Source organism: Sapajus apella, unplaced genomic scaffold (genome assembly GCF_009761245.1).
Source record: "Sapajus apella isolate SASKATOON/1434 unplaced genomic scaffold, GSC_monkey_1.0 scaffold64, whole genome shotgun sequence".
Taxonomy (NCBI): Eukaryota; Metazoa; Chordata; class Mammalia; order Primates; family Cebidae; genus Sapajus; species Sapajus apella.
The window spans coordinates 10,279,172-10,296,965 of NW_022437004.1; the positions used below are offsets into that span (position 1 = coordinate 10,279,172).

The 17,794-nt window shown below is 36.2% G+C and overlaps 1 protein-coding gene across 6 annotated transcripts in view; it reads right to left on the reverse strand.

Annotated features, from left to right (window-relative positions):
* Window positions 1-17,794, reverse strand: part of DPYD (dihydropyrimidine dehydrogenase) — an 851,840-nt gene that overhangs the window by 103,114 nt on the left and 730,932 nt on the right. For all 6 annotated transcript variants that reach the window (XM_032248001.1, XM_032248002.1, XM_032248005.1 and 3 more), the window contains one exon: window positions 10,970-11,149. In XM_032248001.1, the coding sequence (XP_032103892.1) occupies window positions 10,970-11,149 (180 nt within the window). The remainder of the gene's footprint in view (window positions 1-10,969; window positions 11,150-17,794) is intronic.

The following is a 17,794-nucleotide window of genomic DNA, read 5'->3' on the forward strand; positions in this document are numbered from 1 at the left end:
GGACTTTCTTTTCTCCATTGGATTTGCTTTTGCACCTCTGTCAAAAATCAATTGAGTGTATATGTGTGGGGCTATTTCTGGACTTTCTATCTGTTCCATTGATCTATTTGTCTACCCTGAAACCCAAACACACTTGCTTGATTACTGTAGATTTGTAGAAAGTCTTGAAGGCAGATAGTACAAACCCTCCCACCTCCCACTTTGTTCTCCTTTTTCAAGATATTTTGGATATTCTAGTTTGTCTGAATTCCAATGTAAATTTCAGCATAGTTTGTCAACTTCTAAAAAACACGTGCTGGGATTTTGATCAGGATTATAATGTATACACTTGATCAAATCCTGGGAGAAATAACATCTTAACATATCTTTCCGTTGATTTAAGTCGTCTCCAACTTTTCCTCAGCAATTCGTTTTTTTAACTTTTATTCTACATGCAAGGGTACATACGCAGGTTTGTAATAAAGGTAAACTTGTGTCACAGGATTTCATTATACAGGTTATTGTGTCACTTAGGTACTATACCTAGTAGCCAGTAGTTATTTTTTTCCTGATCCTCTTATTCCTTTCACCCTCCATCCTCAAGTAGGTCCCAGTATTCGTTGTTCTCCTCTTTGTGTCCATGCGTTCTCATTATTTAGCTCCCACTTATGAGTGAGAACACACAGTGTTTAGTTTTCTGTTCCTGCATTAGTTTGCTAAAGATAATGGCCTCCGGCTCCATCCATGTTCCTGCAAAAGACACGATCTCATTCTTTTTTATGACTACATAGTATTCCATAGTGTATATGTACCACACTTTCTTTATCCAGTCTTTCACTGATGGGCATTTAGGTTGATTTCATGTCTTTGCTATTGTGAATAGTGCTACAATAAACATAGGTGTTCATGTGTCTTTATGGTAGAATGATTCATGTTCCTTTGGGTATATGCTCAGCAAAGGGATTGCTGGGTAAAACAGCAGTTCTGTTTTTAGCTCTTTGAGGAATCAACACACTGCTTTCCATAATGGTTAAACTAATTTGCACTCCCATCGACAGTGTACAAGCATTCTGTTTTCTCTGCAACCTCACCAGCATCTGTTATTTTTTGACTTTTTAGTAATAGCCATTCTGATGGGTGAGAGGTGGTATCGCAATGTGGTTTTGATTTGCATTTCTCTAATGATCAGTGATACTGAGCTTTTTTTTTTTTTTTAAACATGCTTGTTGGCTGCATGTATCCACATGACTGTGAAAGCAATTCCTCTTTCAGTATGCAGATACTACATATATTTGAGTTTGTTCTTAAGTATTTTGTAGTTTTTATATGCCCTTGTAAATGACATTTTAAAATTTCAATTTCCAGGTCATTGTTCTAGTTGTTCATATAGAAACAGAACTATTTTTTGTATATTGTTTCGAATTATAAAAGTTTGTTAAATTCACTTATTATTTTAATAGTGTATTTATAGTTTTTTAAGGATTTACTTTGTTCACAATCTTACCATCTGCAAATAAAGACAGTATAAGAACATTTTTTCCAATGTAGGTATCATTTATTTATTTTTATGACCTTATTGCACTGGTTAGGACTTCCAGTACCATATTGAATAGAAGTGGAAAGAATGGACATTCTTGCCCAGGTCTTCATCTTAAGAGAAAATAATTTATCACTTCAACATTAAGTGTGATACTAGCTGTAGAATTTTTACAGAAGTTTCCTTTTATTAATGAATTGCTAAAGGGTATTATTATGATTGGATGTTGGATTTTGTCAAATGCATTTTCTGATCTAAGGACTTATATCTAGAATACATTAAGAACTCCTGAAATTCAATTAAACCATTTGACCCAGCAATTCCATTACTGGGTATATACCCAAAGGATTATAAATCATTCTATTATAAAGACCCATGCACACGTATGTTCATTGCGGCACTGTTTACAATAGCCAATACTTGGAACCAACCTAAATGCCCATCAATGATAGACTGGATAAAGAAAACGTGGCACATATACACTATGGAATACTATGCAGCCATCAAAAAGGATGACTGCAGGGACACGGATTAAGCTGGAAACCATCATTCTCAGTAAACTGACATAGGAACAGAAAACTGCAACCAAACACCGCATGTTCTCGCTCCTAAGTGGGTGTTGATCAATGAGAACATATGGACACAGGGAGGGAAACATCACACACTGGGGCCTGTGTAGGGGGAGGGGAAGCTAGTGGAGGGATAGCAGGGGGTGAGGGGACTGGGGAGGGGTAACATTAGGAGAAATACCTAATGTAGATGATGGTGGGATGGATGCAGCAAACCACTACAGCATATGTATATCTATGTAACAAACCTGCAGGATCTGCAGATTAACTTAAAGCATAATAATAATAAAAAAATAAAATTTAATTAAAAAAATTAAAATTAAAATAAATTGGCAAAATATTTGAAAAGACACTTGGCAGAGGAAGATATATGGATGACCAATGAGAACATGAAGAAGTGTTTAACATCATCTTCTTAGAGAGATGAAAATTAAAATCACAATGAGATACCAATACATATGTAGTAGAATTGCTGAAACTAAAAAGACGAAGAATATCAAAAGATGGCTGAAACACCGAAGGACCAAACACCCAATCACAGATGGTAGAAATGTAAAATAGTAAAGCCACTTTGGAAATCTGTTTGGAAGCTTTTGTAAAACTTATGCATTCACCTTATGATTGAGAAAAAAACAAACAACCCCATTCAAAAGTGGGCAAAGGACAGAACAGACACTTTTCAAAAGAAGACATATATGAAGCCATCAAACATATGAAAAAACGCTCATCATCACTGGTCATTAGAGAAATGCAAATCAAAACCACATCGAGACACTATCTCACGCCAGTTAGAATGGTAATCATTAAAAAATCTGGAGACAACAGATGCTGGAGAGGATGTGGAGAAATAGGACAACTTTTACACTGTTGATGGGAGTGTAGATTAGTTCAACCATGTGGAAGACAGTGTAGGGATTCCTCAAGGACCTAGAAATAGAAATTCCATTTGACCCAGCAATCCCATTACTGGGTATATATCCAAAGGCTTATAAATTGTTCTATTATAAAGACACATGAACACGTATGTTCATTGCGGCACTGTTTACAATAGCAAAAACCTGGAACCAGCCCAATGCCCATTGATGATAGACTAGACAAGGAAAATGTGGCACATATACACCATAGAATACTATGCAGCCATAAAAAATGATGAGTTTGTGTCCTTTGTAGGGACATGGATGAATCTGGAAACCATCATTCTCAGCAAACTGACACAAGAACAGAAAATCAAACACCGCATGTTCTCACTTATAAGCGGGTGAACAATGAGAACACATGGACAGAGGGAGGGGATCATCACATACTGGGGTCTGTTGGTGGGGACTAGGGGAGGAGCAGCCTGGGGTAGGGAAGTTGGGGAGGGATAACACAGGGAGAAATGCCAGATATAAGTGACGGGGGGATGGAGGCAGCAAATCATACTGCCACGTATGTATCTATGCAAGAATCCTGCATGATCTGCACATGTACCCCAGAACCTAAAGTACAATAAAAAATAGTAAGAAAGAAAAAAAAAAAAGAAAACAGCATAAATATCATTTAGAATAAATAAATCATGGTATTTTAATAAAACATAGTATTATTTACCAACAAAATTAACTAATACCCAAAATAATATGAAAAAAATCTCCGCAATATTGTACTCAAAGTTGCCACACACATATTCTGCAGAATTGCATTTATGTGATGCTAAATATCATGAACAAACTCATCTGTGGTGACAGAAGCTGATGGTGTTTGCTTCTGGTGGTAGTAAAGGAAGAGGTAACAGCTGGAAAAGTACACAAGGTATCTTCTAAGGTGTTGGCAATGTTTTATGCTTTGGCAGAGGTGAGGATTTCATGGATACATGTGTTCATCACAACTCATCAAATGGTTTATTTAAGACCTCTGTGTTTTCCCTCTATGTAATTTATATTTCAATAAGGAAAATAAGTGGCATAGAAGATACAAAACTTTTAAAGTCGTAAATAAGAAATTCTAGTATCCTCTTGTGAGACTGCTATTATTATGTATTTAGTAAGGGTCTTGCTATTGACATTTATATATTTCTTTGGACACTATCCTCTATGTTGAATAACTTACCAGAAAATAAAAAAATAGATAATTAGACATCAACAGATAATATTACCACAACCATAGAGGAATAGTTTTATGATATTGTGTTATTTCAGTTTTATACTTTATTAGTATAAATTTAAGGGGTACATGTGCAGTTTTGTTACATGGATAAATTGCATAGTGGTGAAGTTTGAGCTGTTAGAGTAACCATTAGATGAATAAGGTACATTGTACATATTAAGCAATTTCTCATCCTACATCCTGCTTCTTCCCTCCCACCCTTTTGAGTGTCCAGTGACTATTATTCCACAGTCTATGTGCATGTGTACACATTAATTAGCTTCCACTTATAAGTGAGAACATGCAGTATTTGACTTTCTGAGTTGTTTCACTTAAAATAACGGCCTCCAGCGGGCACAGTGGCTCATGCTTGCAAACTGGGAACTTTGGGAGGCTGAGGTGGGTGGATAACTTGAGGTCAGGAGTTTGAGACCAGCTTGGCCAACATGGAGAATCCTATCTCTACTACAAATACAAAAATTAGCTGGATGTGGTGGCGAGTGCCTGTAATCTCAGGCTCTAGGGAGGGTGAGGCATGAGAATCGCTTGAACCTGAGAGGCGGAGGTCGTAGTGAGCCGAGATCATGCCATTGCACTCCAGCCTGGGTGACAGAGCCAGACTGTGTCTCAAAAAAAAAAAAAAAAAAAAAAAAGGAAAGAGAAAAGAAAACAAAAAAGAAGATAATGGCTCTCAGATCCATCCATGTTGCTATAAAAGACATGATTTCATTCTTTTTTAATGGCTGAGTAGTATTCTACATTTTCTTTATTTATTATCTGTTAATGTACACTTAGGTTCATTCCATATCTTTGTTATTGTAAATAGTGGTGTCATAAATATATGAATGCAAGTAGCTTTTTGATGTAATGTGTCTTTTACTTTGGATGTAAACCTAGTAGTGAAATGTAGTAGTAGGTAAACCTAGACTAGTGAATTGAATGGTAGTTTTCTTTTTAGTCCTCTGAGAAATCTCCATACACTTTTCCATAAGGTTTGCAATAAATTACATTCCCACCAACAATATATAAGCATTCTGTTTTTTCCACATCCTCATTCACATCTATTATTTTTTGACTTTTTAATAAGAGCCATTCTGACTGGTGTAAGATAATGTCTTATTGTGGTTTTAATTTACATTTGTCTGATGAATAGTGATGTTGAACAGTTTTTCATATGCTTGATGGCATTCATCTTCTTTTGAAAACTGTCTGTTTATGTCCTTTGCCAACTTTTTAACAGAGGCTACTTGTTTGTTGTTGTTGTTGAGCTGTTTGAGTTCGTTGTAAATTCTGGGTAACAGTCCCTGTTGGATACGTAGTTTGCATTTATTTTCTCCTATTCTGTAGGCTCTCTGTTCTTCCAATTATTTCATTTGCTGTGCAGAGGCTTTTTGTTATAAGTCCCATTTGCCTATATTTGGTTTGTTGCATTTGCTTTTGAGGTCTTCATCATAAATTTTTTACCTAATGTCCAGAAGAGCTTTCCTTAAATTTTCTTCTAGTATTTTTATAGTTTCACATCTTACATTTAAGTCTTTGATAAATTTTGAGTGGATTTTTAAATATAGGTAGAGAAAGGAGTACAACTCCATTTTATGCATATGGCAATTCAATTATCCCAGCACTATTTCTTCAAAAAGGTGTCCTTGTCCCAGTGTATCCTTTTTGTCAACTTTGTCAAAGGTCAGTTGGCTGTAGATATGTTGCTTTATTTCTGGGTTCTCTATTCTGTTCCACTGAACAGAATATCTACAGCCGACTGACCTTTGACAAAGTTGACAAAAAGCATACACTGGGTCTATTTCTATGCCAGTAACATGCTGTTTTTGTTACTACAGTTTAATTATATAATTTGAGGTCAGGTAATGTGATGCCTTCAGCTTTGTTCTTTCTCTTAAATTTGCTTTGGCTATTTAGACTCCTTTTTGGTTCCATATGAATTTTAGAATTGTTTTATCAATAACTGAGAATGATGCATCTGGTCATATGGATACAACTTTGGTTTCTATTGTGAAAACAAACCCTTGTTTTCAGAGTTACTGTACAACCACCATGACAGCATTTCTGATTTTATCCTAATAAGAGTTTTTTAATGAGCACAGATTATGTTCATTTCTTAATATAACCAATATGTGTTTCATAATTTTTAAATACCTACTGAAAGTACAGTAATTTGGCAAGTTTATTGTTTTCTTCTAAAATGACTGCTGCTATTCTTGAAAGGATCTAGCTGGAATTTTAATTGTATATTGGCTTTCTTTTTCCCTCATAAATAAGGACACAACAGATAATTCGTGCAATTTAATTCTATAAACATGTAGCATTGTGCTTGAAAACTCCAGTATGAATAAGATATGATCTTTCTTTCCAAATGTCTGTTAATGACCTGCAACAATGGACAAGAAGGCATATAATTAAAAGAAAATGCAGTACTTGCAATACTAGTTATAGGAACCATGGGCTATCAGAAAATGAAAAGGAGTGATTTGACTTTCTTGGAGGCCAAAAAAGAGGGTCATAGATGGCTTCACAAAGGAAGAGACACTTAAGATAGATCTTAAAAAATATATTAATGATTGATCAGTATGTTCAGTTCAGCTATCATGCCATTACTCCTCCATGGTAGACATTGCATTAGGCACTGGCACACAGTCTGTGTTCTAAGTCCTCAAGAAGCTTATAATCTAGGCATATTTTGCCAAGCCAAGAAGGCATAAAAGTTCCTCACCTGTCTATCTCACTCCTTTCTGTTCTGGCTTTTGCCATGTCATTTTACCAAACTAGACTCACACATAAAAAGGAATTTTAAGTTCAAAGGTTGTTTCTTTACACATTCTTTTCATTTCTGATTTAATGGAAAAAGTAATGGCTTGGTAAGTCAAGCAACTACTAATTCTTAATGTTACCAATAAGCTTTTTTTCTTACAACATTCATTTAGTCATTAATTCACTTCTTCAACCAACATTTAGTAAGGCATTACCATATTCAGTGCATGTCTAGGGGACTGGGATATAAAGATGGATAAGAAAAGTGAGGTTATTGTCTAGTAAAGGAAGTAGACTTATAAAAATACAACTGCAAGGTGATACTGGTTACAACTAACGCTCAAAAAGAGAAGGAGACATTACTTCTAGTGTAGAGGTTGGGGAATAGCTGGGAGACAAAGTGATGCCTGGGAACTGGAAGCCCATTCCAAATGTCGGGAACATGTGGAAATTCATGCAGATCCCAAGTGATCATTAGTTTATGGACTCTGCTGTTTTCCTTTCACAACTCTTATTTAGGAGTCCTGTTCTCATCCCAAGCACTAAACAGTGAAGACATTTTTTTCCATGCTTTTCTCCAGTTGCAAAATTTGCTGTTCAAATATTGGACTGACCAATTTTTTTCATGTATCTTAAGCAAGAATGTCAACATAACTCTTATTTCCCATAACTAAAAATGCCAAATACTAGTATTTTATTTTCTAAAAATCACTAAAATATATACATTGCCTCCAACTCTATAGAAAAGTTTCTAAAGTTATATTTGCAATTTTATTTTCATTTTGGTAATCTTCACAAGCACACAGTTAAAACCTTTGAAGCCAGATGTATGGATTTAGAAATATCTTTTGGATTTTAGAAAAGTAAAATGGTACATATACCCAATTTTAACAAACACTCTCTCCTCCAGCCCCAGCAAGGTGTAGGGTAGCAACGTGGAATCAAACATATTAATCTCTCTGTAGTAAACACTTAAATGTTCTCTAAGAGGAATAAACATTATAGCAAGCCTCACATCAGTTCAGCCCAGGTTTTCTGCCGAATGAATTATGTAAAGCCATTTAGTTTCAGCATTTTTTTGGATTTCAGAATTGTTAATGAGGGATTATGGAATTGTAATTATTTTCATTGTACAGTTTTACAGAAAGGTTTAGACAGATTAAGTAACTTGCCCAAGTTGTCTAGCTAATAAGGAGACTTCACATAAACCCAGCATCTTACTCTTTGTTAATAACTGCTGTCCTACATGCAGTTTCTTCACTGGGTATTTCCAACCTCTGGCCATTCAGAATCTATTGTGATGCATTCCTCTCTTGCCTCTTTTATTTCACTTCTTTTCCAGCTCAAAATTATTTATTGTTTACTTTCTCCATCAAGAGAAGCTTGTGTTCTGCTCACTGCTGACTTCTCAATCTCTAACTTTTCTATTGCTATTATGTTTTTCATTCCTTTTGGGAATGCACATTTTTTGATCCCTCCATGAGAATTACGATGTTTAAATGCAGATTCTCAACACATCTCTGACCCGCTGAATCAGGATCAATGCTGATGGGGCTTGGAAACCTACATTTCTCACAAGCATGCTGTGTGATTTTGATTGCTCTTCTTAGGAATTTGCTCTTGTTGCAGGCACAGATTTAAATGCCTGGCATCATAAGTCTACTAACACCCAACTACCTGCCCTTCAAAAGCCACCTGAAGAAACACTGTTTGGGCAGTTTGATCGTTTAATAAATAAGGTAAGCATAAGGAGAGTATATTAATATGCTAATTACTTGAAAGATAACATGACATACTTGGCCAAATCCTTGTTTCCATAGCCCAAGTCTCATTTTCTCTCCATTGTCAAACACTGCACTGTAATGGGTTTCTTCTAAATATCTATTCTGGTTTACTCTAGCCTGACCTATGAGTGAAAGATAGAGTAGCAATTGTATTTTCCAAACAAAATTTTCCTGTGTAAAGAAGCCAGATACTTCTAGAGTGTCTTTCTACAAAGGGTCTCCATTTTCTCTTATCTTCCCTATAGTATGCAGACTCTGAGGAGTAGCATACTATTCTTTAGCTAATGAAAGCACAATATGAGTTATTTGCAAAGACACGCACACACACATACACACATACACACACACACACACACACCCCAGCAGCAGCAACAGTAAGAAAGAACGATTAGAAAATCACCTGTAACCTAGATCCAGCGTGCTTGGTTTCACTACTAGGAATATTAATCTAAAGGGAATAATCATCTATCGTTTTAGACATGTCAGCCCGCATTGGAGAATCCAGAAGCACAAATCTATTACCTGACCATCTGCTTATTCCTCAACATGGTGTTGAGAAGTGAATCACTAACATAATCACATAGGCAAAATCTTCCTTTTTTTTTTAACAAATGATAATGCTGAAAATTATACTTACAATTTTGATGAAAGCTGAGCTTAACAAAATAGTCTGAATCTCAATTCAAACGATTAGCAAATCAATTTCCATTTATATCATTGACAAAAGTGTCTTCATCATTACCCATCTTTTATTTGAATATGTAAGTTTTGAAGTGAATGTGAAAATCCTTTAAAGACAAAACATTACAGTGCCATGCAGCTACTTCCATTTCAGCTCACATGGCTACCACCCAAATTTGAGACAATGGTTTTATAGATGGTCATAAACTATCATGTCAGAGACAATTTCCTTGAGATATTTACATTGAATTAACTTAAAGTCATTTGTGAATTTTTTGTTAGTTATAAACAAACTTAGGATATTGATAGTCATTGATAAAGGCAAGAACACTCACCAAATACTGCAGAGTCAGTTTATGATAATATGATTAGTTACCCTAATAATGCTGCTTAGGCACTATCTTGCTAATTACAATATTATAAATATTAATGTCACAGCCTTTCTGTTTGATTGCCACTCATGGAGTGATTCATCATGATATTTTCCTGGAACCCACATTGTGAGATTTTCTTTCTTTCCTCCTTTTCTTTTTTCATTACTGGACTTGCAATCATACACATTACTCTTGAAGAGGGGTTTATTTTTGGCTATCTGTTAGGAGAGGGACAGTGATATTTTCCACGAAAACTAGCCAAATAGAAGTCATTTATAAGACGTTTCTATTATTTTTTCTGAGTCCCTAACCAAGTCATCCAAGGCACAGTACTCAGGGTTTTTGTTTTCCATTCCTTTTCATGTGACCTGTTTCAAGTTAAGATTCATTTGAATTATTAAATGCTTCCTTAAAGAATCTTTTCATACTGCCTCTCTTTTTTTAAAGTTAATTATTGATGTAGTGACAAGTTGAAAAGACTAAGAATTATAATTTTTTTCCTCCCCTCATTGGGGGCTCAAGAAATGTCTTCTGACAATGGTTGTCTATTTAGAATAACACAAAGGAAATACAAAGGCAAAGTGCTGAATGTTGTTTTAGCAGAGTTGCTAAAATCACTGTACTATACAAAATGTAAATGTAGTGTATATTTCTTGGAAAATAGCAGTTAGTGAGAAAGTTGGGACATAACCTTTTGAGCCCAGGTTTAACCACACAGCAGAAGGAGTTACAAAAGACACTGATTAGATTTTAATTTTAAAAACTTCATTATATTATTCAGGACTACAGTGATTTGATTGTCTTGAAAATAGTAAGGTAATGTTACCCAGAAAGCATAAAGAAATCTTCAGACTCCCACTAGAAAGAATGCCAGTCATCACCATAGTAAGTAAGAATTTGCAGGCACTTTATACTGCAAATTTCAGTCTTTTTCTTTTATATAACCTTGTCCTGTATTGGTTTTATAAAAAAGTAACTCACAGACCCATCATATGGCTGTAATCAAGCCTCCCTCAGAAAGAGTCCACTGCAGAAATCACATCCACCAGGCACTGTGTTTCCTTTGATAGTGAGAATGTGAGACGGTAAATAAGATCTGAAATAGAAACTGACCAAGGCTGAATTCTAAAAAATAACATAGGAGATTTAAGCACATACCTTGCCCAAGAGTTCAGGTATGCGTGGAACTGGTTTCCCTTTCTGGTGACTCACAGTAGCTGGACTCTGTCCATCCCAATCTTGTAGTTCTTCAATGCTTTTCAGATAAAGCATGGCTTTGAGGCCAGTGCAGTAGTCTTCAATCACAGTGAAATCCTGATTCTGAATGGCACTGCATACCTAGAAAGGACAGAGAAGTCGACCAAATGTCAAACCAAGAGGTAATTCTCCAAACAAATTCACTTTTCTTTGATTCAACAAATATTTATTTTATGTGCCAGGCACTGTTTGAGACATGATAGATCAGTCACTGTCTGGAGATATGGGTGGTGAGGAGGACTGGGCTGCAATGGAACACAGAGAAACTTTAAGGGACAATGAACATTTTCATAAACTTGCAGTGGTAATGGTGTCACGGGTATATACACATTCCAAAACTTATTAAGTTGTATACTTTATATACGTACAGTTTATTATATGTCAGGTTGAATTTTCAAGGAGTCAAATTTGGCACAACATAAGAAAGGCCATTAAAATTCTCATTGCCCCTCTATTGGGATGTGCTACCTTCATGTGTGAAGGTGGTCAAACTGAGGCTGGAGTGCTGTTCGTTCAGTTAACTCAAACATCATTTACCCCTGCCTCTGTCTCCCTCCTAATCTGCTATTGTTCTTCTTCTTGTCAACTATGATCCAGTCACCCAGGTCTTTCCTCTCTTCCTCAAAAAAAAAAAAAAAGCCATATTCTTTCATTGCCTTAGGATCTTTTCACAAGATCTCACTGGCTAGAAGGCCTTTCCTTTCCACACATGGCTAACTACCAACCATTCCTCAGGCTCATGGTAAATGTCCTTTCTTCAAAGAGGCCTCCAGGAGCCGAGAGTAGGTTCTGGCCTTCATTTAATCAGACATTTTTAACTTCTAATTATTGCATGATTATTCAATTGACAACTCACTCCCCAATTAGACCAAAGTTTCAGAAGAGAAGAATTGCATTTATTTTGGTTACTATATTGTCCCCAGTGACTAGGACAGTGTTTGTCAGTTAATCTGCTTCCAAAAATATCTGATGAATGAATAGTGATGATATAGTTTGGCTGTGTCCCCACCCAAATCTCATCTTGCATTGCAGTTCCCATAATCACCATGTGCAGTGGGAGGGACCTGGTAGGAGGTAACTGAATCATGGGGGTGGCTATCTCCATGCTTTTCTCATGATAGTGAGTTCTCACACAATCTGATGGTTTATATAAGGGGCTTTTCCTCTTTTTCTTGGCACTTCTCCCTCCTGTCACCATGTAAAGAAGGATGTGCCTGCTTCCCCTTCTGCCATGATTATAAGTTTCCTGAGGCCTCCGCAGAAATGCTTAACTGTGAGTCAATCAAACCTCTTTCCTTTATAAATTACCCAGGCTCGGGCATACACACACACACACATATGTATATATATTTTTTGAAATGCAGTCTCACTCTGTTGCTATGCTGGCATGATCTTGACTCACTGCAACCTCTGCCTCCTGGATTCAAATGATTCTCCTGCCTCAGCCTCCCAAGTAACTGGGATTACAAACACACACCATCAAACTCAGCTAATTTTTCTATTTTTAGTATAGAGAGGGTTTCACCATGCTGGCCAGGATGGTCTCAATCTTTTGACCTTGTGATCCACCCACCTTGGCCTCTCAAAGTGCTGGGATTACAGGCATGAGCCACTGCACCTGGCCTTGGGTATATCTTTATTAGCAGCATGAGAATAGACTAATACAAATAATTAAAAAGAAAAGAAAACTGAAATAGAAGATTCTGGAGTTAATGAAGTTTAAATCAGAGAAATTACAGTTCTTCCATTAAAAAACCCCTGGGGATTCTGTGATTGTGGCTGGGATTTGAGTTAAAGCTTGAAGAATATGGATTCAAATAACCGCTTCTAGGTTGATTATTTCCAAAGATATCCCTCCAATTTTGATATCACATGTGGATTCCAGAGACTCATTTACAACTTCCCGTAGAACCTCTTCACTCAGAGGGCCCAACATCACTTCAAATTCAAAATTTACAACATGAAATTCAACATCCTTCCTAATCCATATTTCAAATTTGTCTAATGAAGCAACTATTAAAACAAAACTAAGCAAAGAACAACCCATTTCCATCCTATTTTCCCAGACACTGAATGCCTTGTATATACCAGAGTGTCTGGCAATGACAACCAACAAATAAAAATCATCTCATACATGAATGAAAACGACGGCAATGCCCGAAAACAGAATAATAAGATTCTATTTCAGACTCTTAAAGCCTTTTGGGTATTAAACTAAATACATTTTATTGTAAGCTTTGTGCCTAGCATGCTACCTGATACCTCATTGTTGCTAGGTTAGTTGAGAGAATTTATTGAAAACACACTAGGAGTTTCCAGAATGGGAAATGGGATAAGTAGAGAGAGAGAAAGAGAGAGAGGTAATATGTATATATACATACATACACATACATACACATATACATATGACACACATACACATATACACACACGCACGTGTGTGTGTGTGTGTGTGTGTGTGTGTGTATGCCTAGAAGTTCTCAGCAAGGAGTGGTAGTGATTCCGTGATGTATACCTAAAGAACATTCAAGTGTGAAATTGTGGAAATGCTAGCACATAAAGGAAGGCTAAGGAAGATGATCGTGAGGGAAAACAAGAAGAGATCCAAGAGAATTAAGTCAGGTGCCACATATCAGAGCTGAAAGTGCTAACTGGATGTAGCACTTGGCAGGATACTGGACAACATTTGCCTTTATAGGAGAGATGTGCAACGGAGTAGAAGCCGGTTTGTGGGGTAGGTTGAGGAATGGATGGGGGATAATGAACTAAAGATAGCCAAATAACACTTAGAAGAAGTTTGGCTCCTGTAGGAGAAAGAGGTGAACTGGGGGTATAGGTTACAGGGTTTTGCATTTTGTTTTTTTATTTTTGAGACAGGGTCTTGCTCTGTCGCCCAGGCTGGAGGGCAGTGGGGCGATCACAACTCAGTTTTGCCTCAACGTCCTGAGCTCAAGCAATCCTCCCACCTCAGCTTTCCAAGTAGCTAGGACTACATGCACCCACCACCATGCCTGGGTCTCTTTTTTATATAGTTATTTAAAATTTTTTATAGAGATAAGGTTTTGCCATATTGCCCAGGCTGGTCTCAAACTTCTGAGCTCAATCAATCTGTCCACCTGGCCTCTCCAAAATGCTGGGATTACAGGCGTGAACCACCATGCTTGGCCCATGTTTTATTTTTTTTGAAGAATGAAAATAATTATGTTTTAAAGAGATGCAGTTATTTTACATTTCAGAATAGGACAGACTGGTTTCTATGTATGAGTTTTCTGTCAAAATTGGCTGAATGATTATGTGATGAGAATAGAACAATGCAATATCTAACATGAAATAAGCTCTTCTTATGGGCCAGGCACTCTGTTAGCACTTTTAAACACATTATCTTCTTTAGTCCTCAAAATAACCTAAAAGATAGGTTTAATTTCAGCCCCATTTTACAGATGAGGAAACTGAGTCTTAAGAAAGTTAAATGACTTGCTCCAGACCCCACGGTTAGAAAGTGATGGCACCAGAATTCCTGACCATACATTAGAATATAATCTAGACACAGACATTAACAGAGGAAAAACTTTTAATACAACTACAATTACTTTTTCTACAACTATTGCATGGACCAAACACATATATTTAATCAAGTTATCTTCAACTGAAATATAGCTATGGTTTTGAAAAATCCATGCTTTTAGATAAAAATTGTCAGTGTTTTCAATTTACCTTACTTGTACAGTATAAAAATAATAAGCCAAAACCAAAAAGCAGAAATAAAAACCCCTTCATTTTCTATTCTGAAGTGCTGAATGTTAGTACAATGTAGAAAAGAGCATAGAATAACTACTAAATATGAACAGGAACATTTTCTAGGAAGCCCATTTACATTATATAAAAAAATCTGTTTCTCAGGAGGAACAATTTGTACATTAATTAGGCCTGTTATAACTTTCTTAGAGTTGGTGGTGATTTTTTTTCTCACAATTATAAGGAACATCATTATCATTTCCTCCAGGGGGGTTTCTTTTTCTTTTGACTATAAAAGTCAACTGATGCTTTACTTAATCCTCTTTGCTCACTCTGAGATCCTATTTTTTTTGTAGTATATGCTTATGGGTATATTTTACTATAGTCTTAAAATAGTTCACCATGTGAACATAAGAAATCAGATTTTGAAAGTCATATAATGTCATGTACTTTATGGGATTTTCATGACTATTGTAAAAACCCGTTGCTAAAAGGAATCTAGAAATACTTCTCAAAGGATGAACAGTAAAGTATAATCTAAATCATCCCTGATTTTTCCAGGAAGAAGATACAAAAGCTATGAATTCTCTCAATCCTCCAACATGGCACAATTTGTATGTAGTAGACTCAGCCAAGGAGTGGAGAGGCCAAAATATAGACTTGGTATCTTTTAACTGTAGAAGAACATGGTAGGACCCAAGGCTAAGAAAACTCCGTTTCCCACCCACTTCTAGGCTCTTTATCCTACCGGGTTAACGCTCCACATAAATGGGAGCTATACTGAGAATGTGAACTGAATACAAAACTTGAAGAGGGAGAAGAGACTACAAGGTACTTACTGAGCAAGAGTGGGATAGTGTGCAATGCTGGAAGCCCTGGAATCCCCATGAGGCTCGAGTGCTGGAGGGGATGACTTCAGATATACTTAATCATATGGCAAATGTCACATTATTTATGTACCTTTCTGAAGTAAGTAGTTTAATTTTTACTTCCAATAAGATTAACCTACTAATTTTCCTGACAGAATTTCTGACAGTAGGAACTTTGCACATCGATATTTTGCACATTGATATTTTCTTTAAAAATTTTATTGTACATACACATTTTACAAAAAAATTTTTATTGTACATACAAATCAGGTGGGGATCTTTTTAAAATGCAGATTCTGGTTCTGTAGCTTTGGAGTGGGATCCTGGAGTGAGATTATGCATTGGCCAAGTTTTCGGGGGCTGCTGCTGCTGCTGGACCATACTTAGAACAGCAAAGTCTTAAGTACTGGCAGAGGCGCATCTCATCTCAACTGAAATGCTGATTGCAAAAAAATTCTTCTAAACAAACAGGTTTCTTATTAATTTTTACTATTAGATTATATCAATATTTTCATAGCCTTTTAAAAAATGCACTACTTATAAAAGTCATGTTTGAAGAAACAAGAATAATTTGCTGATTAAACAGTAATAAGACTAAAAATAAATCTTAGGATGCAAGTGCACCATTGAGAACAGCTTTGCCCATGCATTTGATCTCAGGAAATGGAATTGCTTAGAAAGATGCCTTGTCGTTGCCTAACCTTTATACTCCATTGAGGGTTTTATCTCTATCTCAAAGGTAAATTGTTCTTGTTAAAACTCCAAACATGTAGCTGCTATGCCTAAATGGGTGTATTTTATATGACATCTCTTAATTGTTTGTTTAACAGCTCTGATTAGGACTCTTAATAGCTGTTAACATGTTTGCTTAGTATAATTTGTAAGTTCTTTATGGTGAAGGCTGGTTTATCTTTCTTCACAGCAGGGCATCAGGTGCCATTATAAGGATCGTTGCCACCATTAATTATTTTTATAAGTGTGAATATCCCTATCGTGGGCTATTTTAAAGAGAGGCCCCTAGATTCTCAGCAGGATCAGCCCTATGCAGTAGCTGAGTAGGTGGTGGCCTCCTGTGCAGCATGATTTGATGTGTGCCATAAAGCGCCAGAGAGTCTCCTCCAGGGGTCTGACACAGTGCCCTGAATTTTTACTTTAGGTGCAGGCACATTTAATGGAGGCCTGCCTGTGCAGAGCAACTGTACAAATACCTGGATGGTGACAGAAGGTTGTCAGGAGATATTCTTTTCTTATTTTTTTTTCATAAAGTGAGATTAACTAGATTATCAATAAATTACCTATTTATGGAGATTTATGTCTTCAAAATCTTCTTTACATACATTATTTCTTTCAGTACTCAAAATAAACCTGACTTAGGCAGAAGAGGGAATAATATTCTTACTTGAAAAATGGAAAGAGCTTGGACTTGAAGCCCTATTTCTTAAAGTCAAATCTTGTGGATTCTATGCCATATCAAGTTAAGAGGTTGAGAGCATGCACACAGAAGTCAAACAGAATCGAGTTCCAGTTACATCTTAGCTGCGTAATCATGAGCAACTTTTTTCACTTACAAATGGAGATTAAATACTTAGCACATAGGAAACTAAAAGGCAAGATACTTAAGTGCTTAAAATAGTAGCTTGCACTCAGCTAGATTGGCACCAAAATTAAATTTCATAATATGAATAAATCATTAGGGTATGAATTAGGCAGGATATAATCTTAAAATATAATACGTTTTTGGTCAAATGCTGCAGAGGAAGGCTATGGACCTTATTTTTATTTGCATTAAGTAATCATCTCAAAAAAAAAAAAAGCTTTGATTTTGTTGTTAGAAAATTCATGTCTGATACCTAACTCCGTCATTTGGCAGCTGTGTAACTGGGGCAAGTCATTTAGCTTGTTGAGTTCCCTTGTTCTCCTCCAAATCTGAAAAAGGAGGATGACAACAACTTATTGTTGTGAAGATTTATATCATGAAGGTGGATGTACTGTGAAAATTATAATGCTGAGACAGAATGTGCTAAACTTCATTGGTATTGTAGAATTTTAGGTAATCTAGAATTTCACGTGCCTAGCAGAGGCCAAAATGGAAGGTATTGCCTATTTAAAAAAAAAAAGCTAA